The sequence below is a fragment of the Phyllostomus discolor genome, chromosome 8 (genome assembly GCF_004126475.2).
Source record: "Phyllostomus discolor isolate MPI-MPIP mPhyDis1 chromosome 8, mPhyDis1.pri.v3, whole genome shotgun sequence".
NCBI classification, from domain to species: Eukaryota; Metazoa; Chordata; class Mammalia; order Chiroptera; family Phyllostomidae; genus Phyllostomus; species Phyllostomus discolor.
The window spans coordinates 37,857,511-37,875,573 of NC_040910.2; the positions used below are offsets into that span (position 1 = coordinate 37,857,511).

The following is an 18,063-nucleotide window of genomic DNA, read 5'->3' on the forward strand; positions in this document are numbered from 1 at the left end:
TTGGGTTTAAAAAAGGGCTTGTTTAATTAAATACAAGGATGAAGTGGGGCAGAGAAGGGGAGAGGGGCGCCACCCAAGAAAGCACAAGTCCCTAGGGACGCTATTCTCCCTCCCCTGCCCCCAACCTTGAAAGGCCACAGCTACCACTGGCCCCTTGAAGGAGGGGGGCGTGGGTCTCTCTAGGCCCCTGGGATCCACAGTCCTGTGGACAGGCACCTGCCAGGCTGAGAACAACTGAAGGGACATCCACACAGACACAATGGTTAACAGAGCCCATGCCCCACTGCTCTCACAGGCTAAGGCATTTCACCATCTCTGGGAGAGGAAGGATTAAGGGTAGATGGGCCAGCCTTGCAAGGGTCTACCCGTAGGCCAGACCTGAAGATAGACTCAGCCCCAAAAGGACTTACCCACCCCCCTCCCTCCCAGGACCCCAGGCACCCGTCCCTGGATCCTGCCAGGCTGGGTCTGGGTTCACAACAGTGCCATCCAAACCCCCGGCCCCTAGTTGGGACACAAGGTGGCTTTGGAACAAATGCAGATGCCACAAACCTCCTGAAGCCAATGGTGGGGGGGACAAGCCCTTTTAGGGTCTGGAGGCAGAGCGCCTGGGTATCTTCCCACTCCAGCGGGATGGGGTCCTCAGTACCTCTGTCCAAGATGAAATCCAGCCAACTATACCAGAGGACATGGCATCCACCCCTCTCCATCTTAAGTTCAGATCACAAGGACCCTCCCCTCACACCCTATCTCCTGAGGATGGCAGACCACCCTAGGGCCAGATCAAGAAGAAGGGCACCTGAAAAAATACTCTACCCAGTAAAAAACAAACAAAAATGAGCTATTCCCAGAGAGTCCTATTCCCAGGGAGTCTGGGGCTAGTCCTCCTGCCTCCTGTCCTTGCAGTCAGGACCTTGATCAGTAACTGGCACAGGCCTTGCAGCCCAGGGGGACACGCAGCAGAGGCAGAATAGAGCCAGAGCTCCCGCCTCCATCTGCAGGGGAGGAGAGGAAGAGGAGGGACTGATTGTCACATGATGCTTCGGAAGGCCAAAGTCGGGGGTCCTGCTCCTGCAGGAGCAGGACGCAGCTGTGACAGCAGCTTCCCCGAAGAACTGTCTTACTCACACATTCACACACCCACCCGGGGGCACAGGACAGCCCCCAGCCAGCAGAGACAAAAAAATAAATAAGCCAGCATTCACTCTACCCCCCTTACCTGCCCCCCCAAAGTGAGGCAAACTGCTCTTTGGAAGAACCCTGTTCCTCTCCTGCCCTCCCCCATCTCAGAAGCAAAACCCAGACCCTCCCCCTGTCCCCTGCCTCTCAGGGCTGGGGAGCCGGGGGGGCCCCTCCTGTGGGCAGGAGGGTTGAACCTGTGGACACCTGAGGTCTAATACCCGAGTGGGGGACGGCCAGGCCGCACCCTATTTCCCTGAACAACTCCAATGGCTTTCTGTGGGGTGAGGGGCCCCAGGCGGGTGGGTAGGGACAGGTGGGCGCTCTGTCACGCCTGGTTCCTCTATGGCTCTTTGCACAGTTCTTCCCAACTTGGAGGGAGGGCCTGCGGCCGATTCCGAACACTGGGCAGGGGGGTGCCTTTCCTGCCCCACCCCACACATCCCCCAAACCAGGGAAGTGATGAAGGGGAAAGGAGAGCACCTGCCAGCCACCCACCTAGGGTCCCAATTTAGCAGATGGGAAGAGTTATAGGTCATGGCTATTTACAGACATGGGCCCCCAGCCACCCATCCCGGGGAGCCATCTCCAAGGTCCAGCTGCCCCCAGTCCAGTCTCAGGCCCCCCACCTTGCTTTCTTGAGGGGAGCAGAGGAATCTTAGGGCCCTCGAGGGGACACTGGAAGGGGCCTGGACAACAGGCATGTTGCTGGTGTTCTGGGTGGGGTGAGCTCCGAGTGGGCTGGACAGGCCCTACAGGCCGGCAGGGGCTGGGCTGGGTGCTGGGCTGGGTGCGGGGCTGCCAGCCAGGCTGCAGGGCAGAGAGTCGCTGGGCGAGGTGCTGCGGGTGCCCGGACGCCGGAGCAGTTCCGGGCGGAAGCCTGGGTGGCGGCGCGCGTGCTTGGTGAGGTGGTCACTGCGGGTGAAGCGCTTGGAGCAGAGCGGACAGGGGAAGCGCTTCTCCCCCGTGTGCGTCCGGTGGTGGCGGGCCAGCTCGTCGGAGCGTGCGAACTTCTTGTCACAGCCTGGCCAGTCACAGGCAAAGGGGCGCTCACCTGGAGGGAGGAGGCAGGGGACACAGAGACAGCGGTCAGTGGGGTGGGGGTGAGGGGACAGGGAGAGGGGGCCTTCACATCAGATCCCAAAGCATCCTGGTCAATTCTCTCGCCCCTGCCCCTAGTTCTAGAGGCTGAATTCTGGGTGTGAATTTAAAACGTGTAAATACGGAAAATAAAAAAAGGACCCCTGCTCATTTCACAAATCCCTAATGAATATTCTCGCCCTTGATTTCCTGGGAACTTGTAGTAATTACACAGCTGTGAGCACTTTCCCTTGGTTAAAAGTAGAACCTACAGAGGCTGGGTTCTACCATCCCCACCCCCACCCTATGCCCCCCCGGATGGCACCATGGTGATGAGGGTCTCCTTGTGTATTTGTCACACATGTGCAGGCTCAGATGCAAGCTGGGTTTTTGGAGGGGATTCTCCTCATGCAAACTGGTCCAGCGGTCCCACCCTCCCCCCCACCACTCCTTTTCACCCCTCCTTTGGGGCATTTCCTGGGTCTCTGAGGTGTTAGGGTCCCAGTTAAAACCTCTCCTTTTGGAAATGACCACCCGGGGTGCAGAGTGGAGGACACAATCTAGGCAGTTGCCCATGCTTGACCCCTCCGCTGACCCTCATGGCACCTCCACAGGCAGACAGACATATGAAGAGCCGCCTGGGCCACCAGCGTACCTGCATATTCAGACACAGCGTCCCCACAGGTAGGCCAACCCGACTGGGAAGGGGTGGGGCGCAGACGCTAGCGGTAGGCACCCTGCAACTTCCTCTGCAGACCACACCCACAGCCCTGGCCGGCCTCGCCCATCCTGCACCGGCTGCTGCCTTCCTAGCCCAACCCCCACCCCGTCTGGGGTCTCTGCCCCACCACCCTGACTCTGTCCAGCCCGGACCCCCACCACACCGCAGACCAAGGGGCTGGTCACCTGCAGCTTGCACCCTGTAGTCCGCACCGGGTATCTGGGACCCCGGAATACCAGGGTGTTGTTCCGTCAGATGCCCAGAGGTTTTGAATCGTTTGCTGATAGAACGGGGACACCAGGCGGTGCACTCACGCAGGTGTGTGACACCCCTCCTGACACTGGATGGGACCCCGAGTGGGACATGAGACAGCTGGACTGGGTCAAGGGGGCCACAGGCTCCTCAGAGTGTTGTCTCGTGGGTTAAATACACTGAAAGGCCCACTCTGGAGCCCTTCCACTGGTGGGGGCAGGTGGTCAGGGAGACAGACAGAAAGGGATCCTCAGGCAGGGGTCACGTAACACCCCTAAAGCAGAAACCATGTGAGCAATACAGAGGTAACCAGGAGACAGCAGGAGGGACCACAGACAGACCTCCAGCCACGGGGAGAGCAGGGCCAGGATTCTCAGGGTAGCCCGGGCCTGCCCTGGGAAAAAAGGCTGGGGTGGGGGCACCAGTAGACCCCCTACAGGGACTCAGCCATCACCCTGGCCCAGACAAAAGCTGGACTGAAGCCTCCCCTCCCCCATTCCTTCCTTCTGGCCACACATGGACACCTCTGGCAGGATAGAAGGTCAGAAACCAAACAGACCCCCCCAGTTTCTTTTGGGGTACCTGTCAGACTGTCCCTAGAAGGGTGTAAGCCCAGATGTCTAGGGAAGAGTACGATGCTGCCTTCCCTGGGGAGTCACGGGCCACAACTGTGTTGCTGGGGGGGACAGCAACTGTCCCCAAGACCACAGGCAGCCCCAAATCCCTGGGGCTGTTCCCTTCATGCCCCATGCCTCCCCTAAACAATCCAGAAGGCAGGGTTAGCAGCAGCTGGGGGAAGGGTTGCAGCGGGGACATCCTGTCCAGAATCGGGGGCTTGAAAGAGTCCCCGAAGGGGTCCCAACCTCACCTCAACCATGACTACTCAGAAGAGCTATGTGGGGAAGGGGACTCCGGTTACTGGGGCAGTGACACCCCTCCAAGGGACACGCAGTTGTGTCGCCATCTTGCCAGGCACAGGAGGGAGAGCAGAAGGGGGAGGGAGCATCCCATTGCCTTTGCAGCCGGTAGTTGGCTCACTTCCCCATTCAGGGTGGTGGGGCTGGTCCACACCTTCCCCTCTCCGCCCCCCAGTTCCACTTTGCAACAAGCAGGTTGCATGAGCTGTAACAGCGCCTGCCAGGGCAGGATAGGCACAGTCACTGGGAACACAGCTGCCGCACGTAGCTCATTGGCTAGCTCATTGGTGTGGGGACACCCGCAGCCCCAGCCAGCCCTGCTCACGTGGTTCGGCCTCCACAGGGTCGGGGCGGCTTCCAGCCCCCACAGCGATGGCCAAATACCTGCAAGATGCCAGGCCCTGCCACCCTCTCACAGTCCACTGGCAGAGAAAGGTGAAATATTCAGAAGCTCTGGGCCGGTGAGGGTCCCAGGTGTGGCCACCTGGCTGGAAAGGGTGCTGGAGAGCATTTGGTGGGTGGACTTGACCCTGACAGGCTGAGACCGGAGGAACTAGGGAAAGCCAGGAGCCAACATGGTGCCATGCAGGCTCAGCACCACCCCTCAGAGTGGTCTCTCCCTCCTGGTGCCCCCCTCCCCCGTCCCTTTCATGGCTTTTCTATCTTTGTGCTCTGTACCTCCCGGGTGTGATAACGTGCCCCCGCCCCCCCACCTCAACCTGGCAAACTGAATACGTCTCTGGAAGGAGTCTACAGGCCAGAAAACTCAAGCTCCGACTTGTGGCTAGGCTCGGCTCGGGCAGTAGCTAACAGGTTTGCCCCTCATCTCATTCACCCAATCCCCAAGGTAGGAGCTTTGACTCTACCCGTTTATTTTAAAGGATGGCCTTCAGCAGTCCCTCCCTTGTCCCTCTTCCCTCCTGGAGGACCCTCCTGCCTCAGCTCATTTCTTACTCAGAATGGCATCTCTGGCATGGAGGGGGGCTCTCGGTGCCTGAGGTGAGGGGGGACTCTCCCACAGGCCCCCCAGAGAATGTGTTCCAGAGACCTGTTGTTCTGGAAACACCACTGGGGGAAGGCGGCCCACCTAGCCCCCTCCCTCCCTTGGAAGCCAGCTCCTCACCCCCGTATCGTTCGCCCATTGCTGGGCCATCTGGGCACCTTTATCAGGGAGCCTGGGTGGTGGGTGGTTATCATCCCCTGCAATGTCGGGAGGCCCACCCCTTCTCAACCCCTGGCTGGGACACAGGCACCTGCAGCCAGTTCCAGCTGCTCTCTGCATCCCTGCCCAATGCAGGAGCAGCTAGGTGGGGAGGAAGTTCCTGGATACCCAGGCCCCCTTAAGGACTAGCAATGTCCCCTGCCTCACTCCCAGACAAGCCACCAGTCTCCTGAGCCCCACCTAACCTTAAAGGAGCTCCCAGCTCTGTCTGGGGACCATGGCTGCTGCCCTCTGGGCCTCAGTTTCCCCATCTGCCTCTTCTCCTGGGGGCTCTTCAGCAAACTATAATCATCACAACCACCCTGTACTCCTCAGGCTGTTGTATTAAAAAACTGAGGCCCTACCCTCTTCTTGCACCACCCCCCAGGCCTCCCCTCCCCTCCCACTTCTATATCGGCCCCTCCCCTCCCCTCCCACACAGTGGCTTGCCTCTCCAACCTCTAATCCCTTCTCCATAAATGGATTTCCCCCTGCAAAGCCCAGGGCTCTCCACCTTCCCCCTACTCTGCCCTTGGGATTAAATGGAGCCCTTAGGCTGTTCTGCTCCCTCAAACCACCACCTCCTCAAAACCCACAGCCCTGGGCCCTGCCCCCACCCCCTGCAGCCAGGGTGCTGCCCCTCTCCTGAGACACACCCCTCCCTGACCCTCCCAACCCCTGGCCTTCACAGCTCTACTGAGCCCTCTTCTTCCAGGAAGCCCCTTTCCTCTATCAACTCCCCCACAGTTCCGTGGTCCCAGGAGACAGGACTGGGATCCCCAGGCTGCCTTGCTCACAGTAGGTGCTCAGCTACTGTTTCTCAGACTTAAGTAGACAGGGTTTTAGAGTGAAACAGGGTCTCAACTGGAAGTGATCCTGCAACACCCCATGGGACACTAGGAGACCGCCTGAGGACATCTACAGCTGTCACAACTGGGGAGAGGTCCCGGCACAGAGTGGGTGGGGGCTCGGGGAACTAAGCACCCCCCCCCCTCAAGCGCACATGGCTGACTGCGTGCTTGCTGGGCACTGGGGGCGCAGGCAGGGGAGCTGACGGGAGATGAGGGAGGCTGGGAGAGCAAGTAGACAGCCAGCCTCTCCTCCCGCCCCCGCCCCATCTCCCTGTGTATCCACGGCAACGGCGTCAACATCTCCACAGCTTCCAAAGTCCTTGCCCGCCCCACACAGGAGAGCTCTGCACTGGGCCAGGGACTGCAGGCAGGGCACAGAAGCCCATAGAACAGCCCTTCTGACATCCTGTGCGGCTGGGTGGCCTTGTGAAAAGACCCCAGGGACCCTCCTGGCCTCCCCACCCCGCAGCAAATGCAGCAGGGATAATGGGGACATCAAGCTCAGTCCAGCGCCTCACCCTGCTCATCTGTACAACATGGCTAGACCACAACTGGCATCGCCTTTACTGAGAAAACAGACCTCAGACAGAAGAGGGTGGGGGCAGGACTCTCTCCCAAGGGCCCTTGGGGGGACAGACTGCTCAGCAGACAACTACCTCTAATTATGCTCTGTCCCTAGCCTTGGGACACCCAAGATGAGCATGGATTCCCCAACCCCAAAACGAGCTTAACAGCAGCTGCCCCCTTCTCCAGGGACAAAAAAAAAAAAAAAAAAAAGGTCCTCACACAGACTCCAGGCAGGGTTTGGAGGCACGGAGGTGCTGGGAATAGGGAGACACTGAACAAGCAGTCGTTAGGCACGCAAGTGTCCAAAGCCTTGGGAAACAGAACCGGGGCTGCCTGCCAAGTGCGTCCAGGAGCTGCGCCACACTAGGTGCCTTGCACTATGGTTATAAAGGAAGCTTCAAGGCAGGACATCCAGAGCCACAGCTCCCACAGGGCACAGGACGCAGCACGGATGGCACCGAGCCCTCCCCACCATCTGCACCCATCCCTGTGACACCCTGACTCGGCCTACCGGGCCTCAGCATCTCATTAAAAATGGGGACAGTGCCCTGGCTGGTGTGGCTAAGTGTACTGAGCACCAGCCTTCGAACCAAAAGGTGGCTGGTTTGATACCTGGTCACATGCCTGGGTTGCAGGCCAGGTCCCCAGTTGGGGGCATGTGAGAGGCAGACAATCAATGTCTCGCTCACTCATTGATGTTTCTCTCCCTTACTTCCTCCCCCCCTTCCTTTCTCTCTGCAAATAAAGAAATAAAATCTTTATTAAAAATGGGGAAGTCAATACTGACATACTGGCCCCAGCAAGTCCTTCCTCCCCCACGGACTTGGGATGGCCGCCACTGTCCAAGGGCCTACAGAGGTTTTGAAGGCCCCCAGGACACCCTGAAGAAGTGTCCCTTGGGAGCCAGGGTGGAAGGTGGCCTGGCAACCTGCTTCACCCCATCCAAAGGTCTGACAGAATCTGGGGGAAAGACCCAATCGTGTCAGGGCACTGCCGGGGAGCAGGCTGGGGGAGGGTGTCCCAAAGCCTCTCAGAGAGCACACGCCTCAGGCGGGAGGTGGAACAGGCAGAAGGGCACACTGACCACTGAGTCCCTCTGTCCCTTCTGTCACATCTCCCTCTTCAGCCCTCCCCACCACTCTGTTGAGACAGGCAGACTCACCCCAAATGAGCCGCTGAACTAGACACCAACTCACTGCCCAGAGAGGCACCTGTCTATCTTCATGAACCCTCAAATGTCCCTCCCAACACAAGGGCCCCACTGTCTTTTTTTTAAAGATTTTATTTACTTATTTTTAGAGAGGGAAGGGAGGGAAAGAGAGAGAGAGAGAAACATCAATGTGCGGTTGCTGGGGATCATGGCCTGCAACCCAGGCATGTACCCTGACTAGGAATCAAACCTGCGACACTAGGGCCCCACTGTCTTAAAGATCAAATACTACCCGGTGACCAAACAGAGCAAGATGGTGGCTCCTTGTGAGAAAATGTAGACCCTGCCCCAAGTCCTGGCCAGCACATGCACAGGTGGGCAGAGTCTCCGCCCCTTGAGGACAAGAGACAGGGACTGAAGGAGAGGTAGAAAGAGTTTGGAGTGGGTAGGGTGGCTGCCATCATCTGTGTGGCATTTGAGGTCTGGGCATTGGCCTGGGGCTGCCTGTTATGTGTTGCTGACACACTATTGGGACTAACCTGCTTTCCTGAACCCTGTCCATGTGTTCCTGCCATGGGAGCATGTCCACAGAGCCAAGACCCGCAACCCCATCCCCAGCCGATACTCGCAGCAAGGAGGGCATTCAGAGCGTGGGGACCTATGGACAGTAGACGGGACCCACAGTGGCAGAGAGGGAGATGAAGTGAAAGCAGAGTGAGACTGACTAGTAGCCCCATTCCTCCAGCCTCCAATAGCTGCCCCGTCCCACCCCACCGGTGTGCAAGAGGTCACTGTCCCAAAACCCTACTTCTCCACCCTGTTCCCCTTCCAAGTTCTGCAGGACGGGGGGACAACCAACACGCTAGAAACAGGGGAGCACCTGATTCCCTCAAGGGGTACTCCTCTCACTCCTTCTCAGATTCACGCCCCAACCCTCATTCCCAACCCCGCTCTCCACTTTATCAACCGCCCCCAACCCTGGCTGCGTACCAGACCGCCCTCTGGGGAGAATCCACAAGGCCATCCCCAAGACGCCGACGCAGTTCCTCCTCCCTCTCTACGGCTAAGAAACTGAGGCATGGGAAGGATAGGAATGAAAATCTCACAGCTGGGTTTTCCAGTCCTGGTGCACACCACCCAGAACAGAACGCAACAGAAAATAAGAGAAAGAAGTCACCAGGGAAAGGGGCTTCCTAGGAGACCCGGCCGACTCCAGCCGGCTCCCCAACTCAGCGGGACCGCACGCCCAGTGAGCCCCGGCCGCTGCCTCTGCGCCCGCCATCCGCACATCGGCAGACCGCGTGGCCACCACGCCCCCTGCACGCGCCCCACCCACCGAGGCCCCGCCCTTCCCCGGCAGGCGCGGCGACGGCTCGGGCGCGCCCCCCTCCCCGCCCCCGACGCGCCACGCAGTTTCGGGGTCCCGGCGGGGGCGGGGGCGCGAGAGGCCTTCCCCGAGCGGCCCAGACTCACCTGTGTGCGTTCGCAGGTGCGATTTGAGGTGAGAGGATTTGTAGTACGCTTTGGCGCAGCCCGGGAAAGGACAGCGGTGGCTCTTGGAGGCGGCAGGCGCGGCACCGGGGGCGCGGCCGGAGGACGGGGACGAGGCGGCCGAGGAGGAGGAGGTGGAAGAGGCGGCCCCCGGGGCCGCAGCGGGGCCGCCACGCAGATCGGCCAGGATGCTGGCAGCTAGCAGGTGGGGCGCGGCGGCGGCTCCTGGACTCGGGCCGGGGGTGGCCCGGGGGGGCGGCGGATGCGGCCCCGGGGGCCCGGGCGGGGCGGCCTCGCGGCGTGGCGCGCGCACATCCAGGCCGGTGGCGGGGCCCGCGCCCTCGGGGCCCGGCCGCCCTCGGTGCACTACGGCGCCGGAGGAGATGGCCATGAGCACGTCGGCTGCGAAGTAATCCACGCACGCTACCGCCGCCGACATGCCGGAAAAGGGCGCGCAACGCAGACCAAGCGGAGGCGGCAGGAGCAGCGCCCGTCCGGCCGGCGGCGGCTGCTCGAGTGCGGGAGGAGGAGGAGGCGAGCGCGCGCCGCCGCCACCGCCGCCCGCGCTCGTCCCGCCCCGCCCCGCCTGACGCGCCCTGACGCACCGGAGCCCGCGGAGGCGGCCACGTCCCGCCCCGCCCGGAGGACGCCCCCTCGGGGCGCCGCGGCCACGCCCCTAGCCCGGAGCGCCCTCCACTGCCCTGCCAGCTGCACGCTACCGCCGGAGGCGGGGCCCGGGCCCTAGGAGCCACCTCCCGGGCGCGCCTACTCCTGCCTCGAAGCACGCCTGGCTTCCTGCCCTGAGCTCTCGTTACCCACGCGGGGCGCCAGTCCTGGAGCCTGACCCTCCTGGCGGGTCTCTTCCCCTGTCACATTGCCCCGAGTCCTCTCCTCGGAGCACCTCTCCGCTGTAAAAACCCTCCCCCAGGAGCACGTCCCGCCCCTCCCGGCATGCCCCTCCCTCCCCCGACGGCCCCCACCTCCTCCCGGCGCTCCCCTCCTTTCTCGGCGCGCTCCCCGCCCCCTCACGGGCGCGCCCATCCCACGGCCCGGCGCGCGGCCGCCGGGAGCCCGCCCCTTCCCCGGACGCTTCCACCCGGGCTTCGGCGCGCCCCCGTTCGCGATGGAGGAGTGCTCCACGCCCCACGTGGCTGGGTCGGGGTACGGAGACGGCCGGCCCCGCCCCCCGGCCACGTGCGCGACCCTTTCCCTTCTGCTCCTCCTGGGCCTGCCCTGCTTGACTGCGTGCATCTGCGTTCCCTTGCCCGCCTTCTTGGTAGTCCCCATCGCCGTTCCCGGAGGCTTCTGGGGCCTCCCCGACTTAGGCACTGGGGGTTAGGGGGCGTCCCGCACCGCCAGGTTGAACGAACCTGTGTTCGTTCCTCTTTTTGCGTCGCATTTGGGAGTCACTTATGCTCACCTCGCTAGGGCTCGAGAGGGCCGGTCTGCGTTAGGGGAGGGCGAGAATAGCAGGATTGGGAACTGGAGCCCACGGAACCTCAAAGGGCTGAGGTCGGAGTATTTTGGAGAGGCAGGGCACCCCTGCCCTGCCTGTACACGTGGGTGGAGGACATCGCTCCCCGACATTGGGCAGGGATCCTTGTTCAGGCCAAGTTCTTTAATAGCGAGGGACGCAAATGGCCGGGGTCCGCTGGCCCAAAGTGGGAGGTCCGCGAAAGTGGGCGGCCACGCCCCCTCCCTTTCCTATACTGGTGGTAGGGACCGTGCTGTGGCCTAAGCGGCCTCTAGGGAACCTGAGTGGCCTCCATGGGGCCTGTTCGGCCTCTCTGCCCAGGGTTCCAGTCACTAATGCGGGCCCTGACTTGCCGTGAACAAGGGCCATGACCCTGACCCCAGCCACATCCCAGAACTCTAATCTTACCCTCTCCACCTGCAACTCTGGCTGACCTGACTCAGCTGGGCCCCTGTTCCCAGGGGTCTCCTCCCCCCCACCACTGCCCTACCTCCTTGTTGGTGCCAGTTTGTGATAAAAATGGCAGCCCAGTGGGCTCCCTGTGACAGGCAAACCCACTCTCCCCTAGCAGAGGCTCTGAGGCCCACTCTGGACAGCTACTATCAAGTTCACTCAATGAACACTGGTGGCCAGCCATCCTGCCGACTTGGGCCCCCTCTTCCTTTGAAGATATAGGAGGTGGATCACCTTGGCATGCTCCCAACCCCACATCTCACAGCCGTTAGGCTGTTGCCACATCCACAGGTACTGCTCAATCCTTAAGACTCAGCCTTTCCAAGTCCAGAAGAAGCAGGCATCACCTTTTGGGTCCTCCCACCTGGCATGCAGGCAAAACAGCAGGATGAGAAAGAGGCTGGGACATTTTTTTCCTTCCACCTATGTTTATTAGGTCAGAGCGAACGCCCCCAAAGGCTGAACTACAGGGGCTCAGTCTAGGGTAAGGCAGCTAGAAGTCTGACAATGAAATGGGTGAGCAGGCACAGGCCTGTCAAGCTGAGGAAATGGGGGAAGCCTCCCAGAGGCAGCTCCACTTGGAGCCTCAGGTGTGACAGCCCTCAGCTGATACAGCAGGGGTACAGGGTGATGGCTGAAGAGATGCCCTCTTCCCACAGGCAGAAGGGGGTAAGTCATGGCAAGTCAAGGGTCAGGGCTGCCACCCTGGCTGTGCCCAGGAGGCGGAATAGCCCAGGACAAGTCATTCTTTTGGGGCCTCAGATGTGAACCACTCTCAGGCCTGTGGCCTACGTCTGCAGGCCACACCAACTGCTCTGCAGGCGGGAGCTCCTATATAGAGGCACTTGCTCCACCTGTGGGTTTTCTCTTCATGCTGGGGTTCTAGGGCCACCTGGGCAACCAGCACACGTATAACCCTCAAATCCCGGCCACCCACAAGCCCACCTCTGACCCAGCTCAGCCTTGTGCCTATTCACTCTGTCCTCACTACAACCCTTCAGCAACTGTCACCCCCATTTCACAGATGCAGAAATCAAGGCTAGAGCAGGGCTGAGCAACGGTCTACCCGAGCACAGAGCCAGGCAACAGTGAGGGTTCATGGAAAATACAAAGGAAGATGGCCCGAGATTATTCTGATCTGGGCACCAACCTGGCATCAGTCCCTCCTTCTTCCAGACCTCAGTTTCCTCACCTGTAAACCGGGGATCATCTTTGCCCTTCACTGACAGTACCAAGGGATTCAGAAGGCCAGGGCAGATGAGGAGGTAGAGAGCACACAGGTGAAGGGAAGGCTACATAAAATGGGGTGCACCATGGTGCCCATGGAGAAGGTATGCAGATAGGTCAGGTCAGAATCAAGGCGGGAGGGGGGTGCACAAATACATAGAGACATGGTGTAATGGCCATATCATCTTATATGAAAATAAAACCTTTTTTAGTAGTACTTTCTGTATCATTCAACTTTTTTTTTTTAATCCATGTATCTTGTACTTTTATTTTCTTTAAATGTCAACAGGTATCTAGGCAGTGCAGTTATGGGCCATGTGTCCTTTGTTTTTTTTTTATACCTTTCTATACGAAAAACGATTTTCTAAGTAAATACCCCCTTTAGTGCAGGCTGAATTCAGGGGTTCACTTCCAAAGAAAAGGGCAGGACAACATTCTGCTGTGGGGAGATCCTGCTGGACCCCACCTCAACCAGGTGGTCAAAGTCAACCTCAGGATGATGTCCTGTGCGTGCCAGGGACTCCCGATGGGATGTGGCCAGAAGGGCACTGCGCATTGGTGTCCTCTTCCCCAAAACCCACAACTCCAGTCTGTTCATGAGGAAACAGGTCCAATTAGGGAACATATCACAAAATGCCCCCTAAACTGTCAAGGTCATGAAAAACAAGGAAAGACTTGAAGTGCCCTAGATTATAAGAGACTAAAGAGATATGATGACCAAATGCCATGTGGGGGCCTGGGCTGGATCCTGAACAGGTAGGGCTGTCAGTGGAAAACCTGATGAAACTGACATACAGTCTGGCATGTGGTTGGCTGGAATGCACACACGTCAATTTCTTGGCTTTTAACACAATAACATGAGGGGTGCTGGGTGAAGGGTAGATGGGAACTGCCTATACTGTCTTTGAAACTTTTCTGTAAACCCCAAATGATTCCAAAATGAAAACTGTAGAACATGGAGAGTGACCGTGGGAGTCACTTAATAATAATTACCACGTGGATAGTAACAGCTTACATCAGAGACACTGCACTCAGTCTCACTGGTCTGTATGTAGCTTGCCAAAACTGTAAATGTTGTGCCCATTGACCCAGCAATTCCACTCCAAAAAAAGGTACCCCAAAATATTCACAAAGAAGCATGTACATATAGTTGCACTACTTACAATTAGAAAAAAGAAAGTAACCTGAACATCAGTTACTAAGTTATGGAGAACGGGCCTTGGGAGAATCAGGACACAGGCTTAATGGTGAGAAGCCAGCTCCAACCTAAGGAGGCCTGTTTATGCTGTGATTCTGTTTTCACCTCATCTGCAGCTTGTCCACAGTGGTTACCTCTGGAGGGACCTGAAAGGACCTGACAGGGACATGGAGGAGCAAGAGAGGGCATGGGGGTTTAGGAAGCGGTGGACCAGCTCCTTAGAGGGGCACACCAGGGAGCACACATCCTATTCTGCCTTCTGTATTACCAGATTCAACTCTGACCACTTGGTGTTGGTCCTGCTCCTGCCACCCCTCGTCAAGTCAGTGTTGTAGCACTATGGCAGCCTTTGGTGATAGAGCATTTTAGAGATTAATGCACACTTTGCACTCTCTTAAGGCACCTGTGTTTATTTCCAACATGTGTGAGACTACTTATACTTACCATGGTCCAGGGATCCCTTACAGGAGCAGCCTAGAGCTTGGGGTGGGAAAATCAGCATGGCCAGGCACGGCCAGAAGGTGGGCGTGTGACTATTCTACTGCTGGCACACCACACAGGATGCACTAGCCCTCTGCTCAGAGCTGCTGGGAACAGACCCAGGGCCCCATTCCTTTTCCAGGAAGTGGGAAGGGCAGGATCTGGCTCTAACCTGGTGTTCACTTGCTTGCTTTCACGTGGGGATTCCCTTGCCAGAGCTGATCATCCTCACTCCTTGGCTGGCCCAAGGCCCCTTAAAGTAGAGGCTCACAGAGGCACAGACGGGGTTATATCTATCTGGTTCTCAAGGACATCCATATGCCTGACCCCTGAGCCACCTCTCACAGGCCCATGCTCCTCTGGCTCCACCTGAGCTGCTGAAGGAGAAAAGCCCTTCTCAAGGTGCCCTCCTCCTCCAGCATGGGTCAGGGGGAGCTCTGCTAGGCACACTGGACTTCAGAGAACAGCCTGAGCCTGCCCCAGTCCCCTCAGAGTGCCATCTCTGTGTGCTATGGACACATACGTGGCTGTGGTCTGTGCCCCACCAGTGCCAGGTGCTGGGATGTGGCAGCTCAGAGCTCGCTGTCCAACAGAGGCACACCTGCAGCCCAAGACTGAGCACCATAAAAGCCCAAGACCAGAGCCCAGGCAGAGTCGCAGAGCTTTGCTCTTGGGGCAGCTTCGCCTGAGATATCTGCCCTGTAAGTGGGGACAGCAGGGATGGTGAGCCCAGCAGCCCAGGGTTTTCATGAAAATCAATTTGGCACATGGCAGGAGCTGTGAAATAAAAGGAAGGTAGTCCCTGCTGCTGGGCCAGCAACCCCGTCTGATGAATCTCACAGCTAAGTTGGTCCTGTACCCTGACTGAGAGCCAGACTAGGTAAGTGCTGCCCCAGGGGTGGGAGCCCACACCTTAGAGTAGGTACTCCGGGGCCCTGAGAGGTGGCACCTCTGGAGGCCTCATCTCAGATCTGGGCCCTGCAGAACCCATGTCTGAGGTGTGCCGGACCAAGACCAAAGGTTTCAGGGAGCCATGAGCCAGCCTCCTGGGAAGGGAGTTCATGCTCAGGGATTTGCTAGGCCCCAGGAGAACGCTGCTGATGGGTATGAACACATGTGTCCAGGAAAACTTACAAAATGGAGAACTGAAAGTTGGCCCTTCTCCCAGGCAGCCTGGCCCATGGGCCATACCAAATGGAAGGGAAAGGGGGCGCATTCTGGGATATACCACTGGCTTCCCTCATCATTGTACTGCATGGTAACCCAGAGTCCAGAGAAAGGCTCAGGACCCTGTGTGGAAAGTCTCAGCAAACTGCCTCACCAAAGTTAATATCTTTTTAAAAAATATATTTTATTTATTCATTCATTTTTAGGGAAGGAGAAAGAGAAGGAGAGAAATATCAATGTGTGGTTGCCTCTCACATGCCCCCAACTGGGGACATGGCCTGCAACCCAGGCCTGTGACTAGGAATTGAACTGGCAACCCTTTGGTTTGCAGGCCGGTGCTCAATCCACTGAGCCACACCAGCCAGGGCTCGCCAAGGTTAATATCACACTGTGAATACTGGGGGAGTAAAGCTGCTCATACTTAAATTTTCAGAATCCTATCACAGAGTGTGTCTTGTGGAACTAGCACTGCATGGGCATTGTGCAAGGTGTCAACTATTTATTATAAGGGGACAGTTTTCTCTCTGCTTAATCTATAAATCTAAGCAATCCCATTTTCTACAGAGATAGTCAGGGTGGGGGAAGTAAATATGCCTGCCTGAGGTGGAGAAGGCAAAAGGACATGCAGGAAGTGAGGAGAGGAGTCAGGCCTCCAGACCTCAGTGACGAAGTCAGTGCAGCTCGGACTAACGGACGGCAGCGTAGAACGGCCCGCAGGCAGGCCAGGCTCAGCATGCCACGAAGACGGCACTGCAGTGGGGAAGGACGGCTTTTTCAGAACATGAGGGGCAAATGATTTGGAAAAAAAGCAGTTCGGGTTCTTACCTCACTCCTTCTGAGGAGTACTTTCTAGAATTAGACCAAAATTTAAATATATATATTTTTTAAAAAACTGTTACATTTCCAGAAGAAAATATCAAATGTTACATAATCTTGGCGTACAGAAAATATTTCTCAGCATAATACAAAATGCAGAAGCCACACATGAAAAAAAAACATAACTAATAACAACTTGAAATGCCTGGCAAAAATAAATAAATTTTAAAGACAAAAACACAACCAAAGTCAAAGACAAATGACAGGTTGGGAGAAAACACTTTTAACAGAAAATGGGAATTGCCTTAATATTAAAAGTGTGCCTAGAAAAGAATAACACCAACAACCCAACAGGAAAAAAAACAGGCAAAGAATATGAAATACAAACACGTGTTATATATAGACATGTTTATAATAGAGATCGTTCCAGTTTCAAAATGGTAGAAATGATCAACATAAAAAAATAAATCTGCCCAGGCTGGTGTGGCTCAATGGATCCAGCATCAGACTGTGAACAAAAGGGTCACCAGTTGATTCCCAATCAGAGCACATGCTGGGTTGCAAACCAGGTCCTCAGTAGGAGATGCACAAGAGGCAACCACACACTGATATTTCTCTCCTTGCCTTTCTTTCTCCCTTCCCCTCTCTCTAAAAATAAACTAACTAAATAAAATTAAATAGTCCCTGGCTGGTGTGGCTCAATGGATTAAGCACCAGACTGCAAAGCAAAGGGTCACAGGTTGGATTCTCAGTCAGAGCACGTGCCTGGGTTGCAGGCCAGGTCCCCAGTGGGGGGCACACAAGGGACAACCACACACTGATGTTTCTCTCCCTCTCTTTCTCCCTCCCTTCCCCTCTGTCTAAAAATAAATAAATAAAAATCTTTAAAAAATAAATCTCACAAAAGCATTGAGATCCACTGCACTTCTAGGAAACACAAAGCTACAATGAAACACTATTTTATGCCTTCCAACTCAGCAAGATCAAGCAATTGAGGACATCGGCCCCTTCCTTCATTGAGAGGGGGGCAATTTGGTAGGACCAGCTAAGATTATGTACCTAGTTAGAGACATACGGAAAGGCTTTTTGACCCAGCACCTCTGCACCAAGAAATTCAGTCCACAAAAATATTCCTACTTGGCTACAAGTATAGTCAACCTAGTACTGTTCGTTACAATACTGGAAAGAACCTAACTTTCAGCCAACAGGAAACAGGATAAATACACAGTATTAATAAAACATGGTACAACCACTAAAACGAATGGGTTCATAGAAAACACTCTCCAAGTGAGATCATGTGAACAGTGAGTGACGTTTTCCACAAACATATTAGATATACATGCATAGATTTTCTCTGTTGATACATGAGAAACTGGTTTATCTCTGTCCCAGGAGAGAGGGAAAGAGGCCATGGAGGGCAGGGGTGGGAATGACACCAAGTTTTCACCTGCCACCCTTTCATGTTCTAAATTATTTACTCTATGTATCTGAAAACATTTTTGTTCAGTTGTAAGCAGTTGCTTTGAACTTGCTGTTTTGCGTAGTCCTGACTCAGTAAACCTACATTCTGATCAGGTGAAAAGACAGCATGCTCTGTGATAAGTGCAGTACCAGGGGTCAGTGGGAGCATAGAGCTGAGGGGGTCAGGTCGGGAGAAGGGTTGCTTTGGGGAAGAAAGCAACTGAAGCAAGAGATTGAAGAAGTCAGACTTGTTAAGAAAAGTTAGCTATGCTGGTAGAAGACAAAAACCAGGCCTAGTGAGGGTTATGTGAGACTCAAAGATCAGTCTGTGCAAATATCCTAGGGTGAGAAGGGCAACCCAGATCTAGGGCCACAGAT

General features: G+C 56.6%; 1 protein-coding gene across 1 annotated transcript; it reads right to left on the reverse strand.

Moving 5' to 3' along the window:
• On the reverse strand, positions 1-10,330 carry KLF16 (Kruppel like factor 16). The gene is made up of 2 exons (XM_028521805.2): positions 9,392-10,330; positions 1-2,233 (listed from the first exon to the last, which is right to left on the reverse strand). Exons 1-2 carry the CDS (start codon positions 9,846-9,848, stop codon positions 1,932-1,934), a joined length of 759 nt encoding a protein of 252 aa, XP_028377606.1. The 5' UTR covers positions 9,849-10,330; the 3' UTR covers positions 1-1,931.
• Between the last annotated feature and the right edge of the window lie 7,733 nt (positions 10,331-18,063).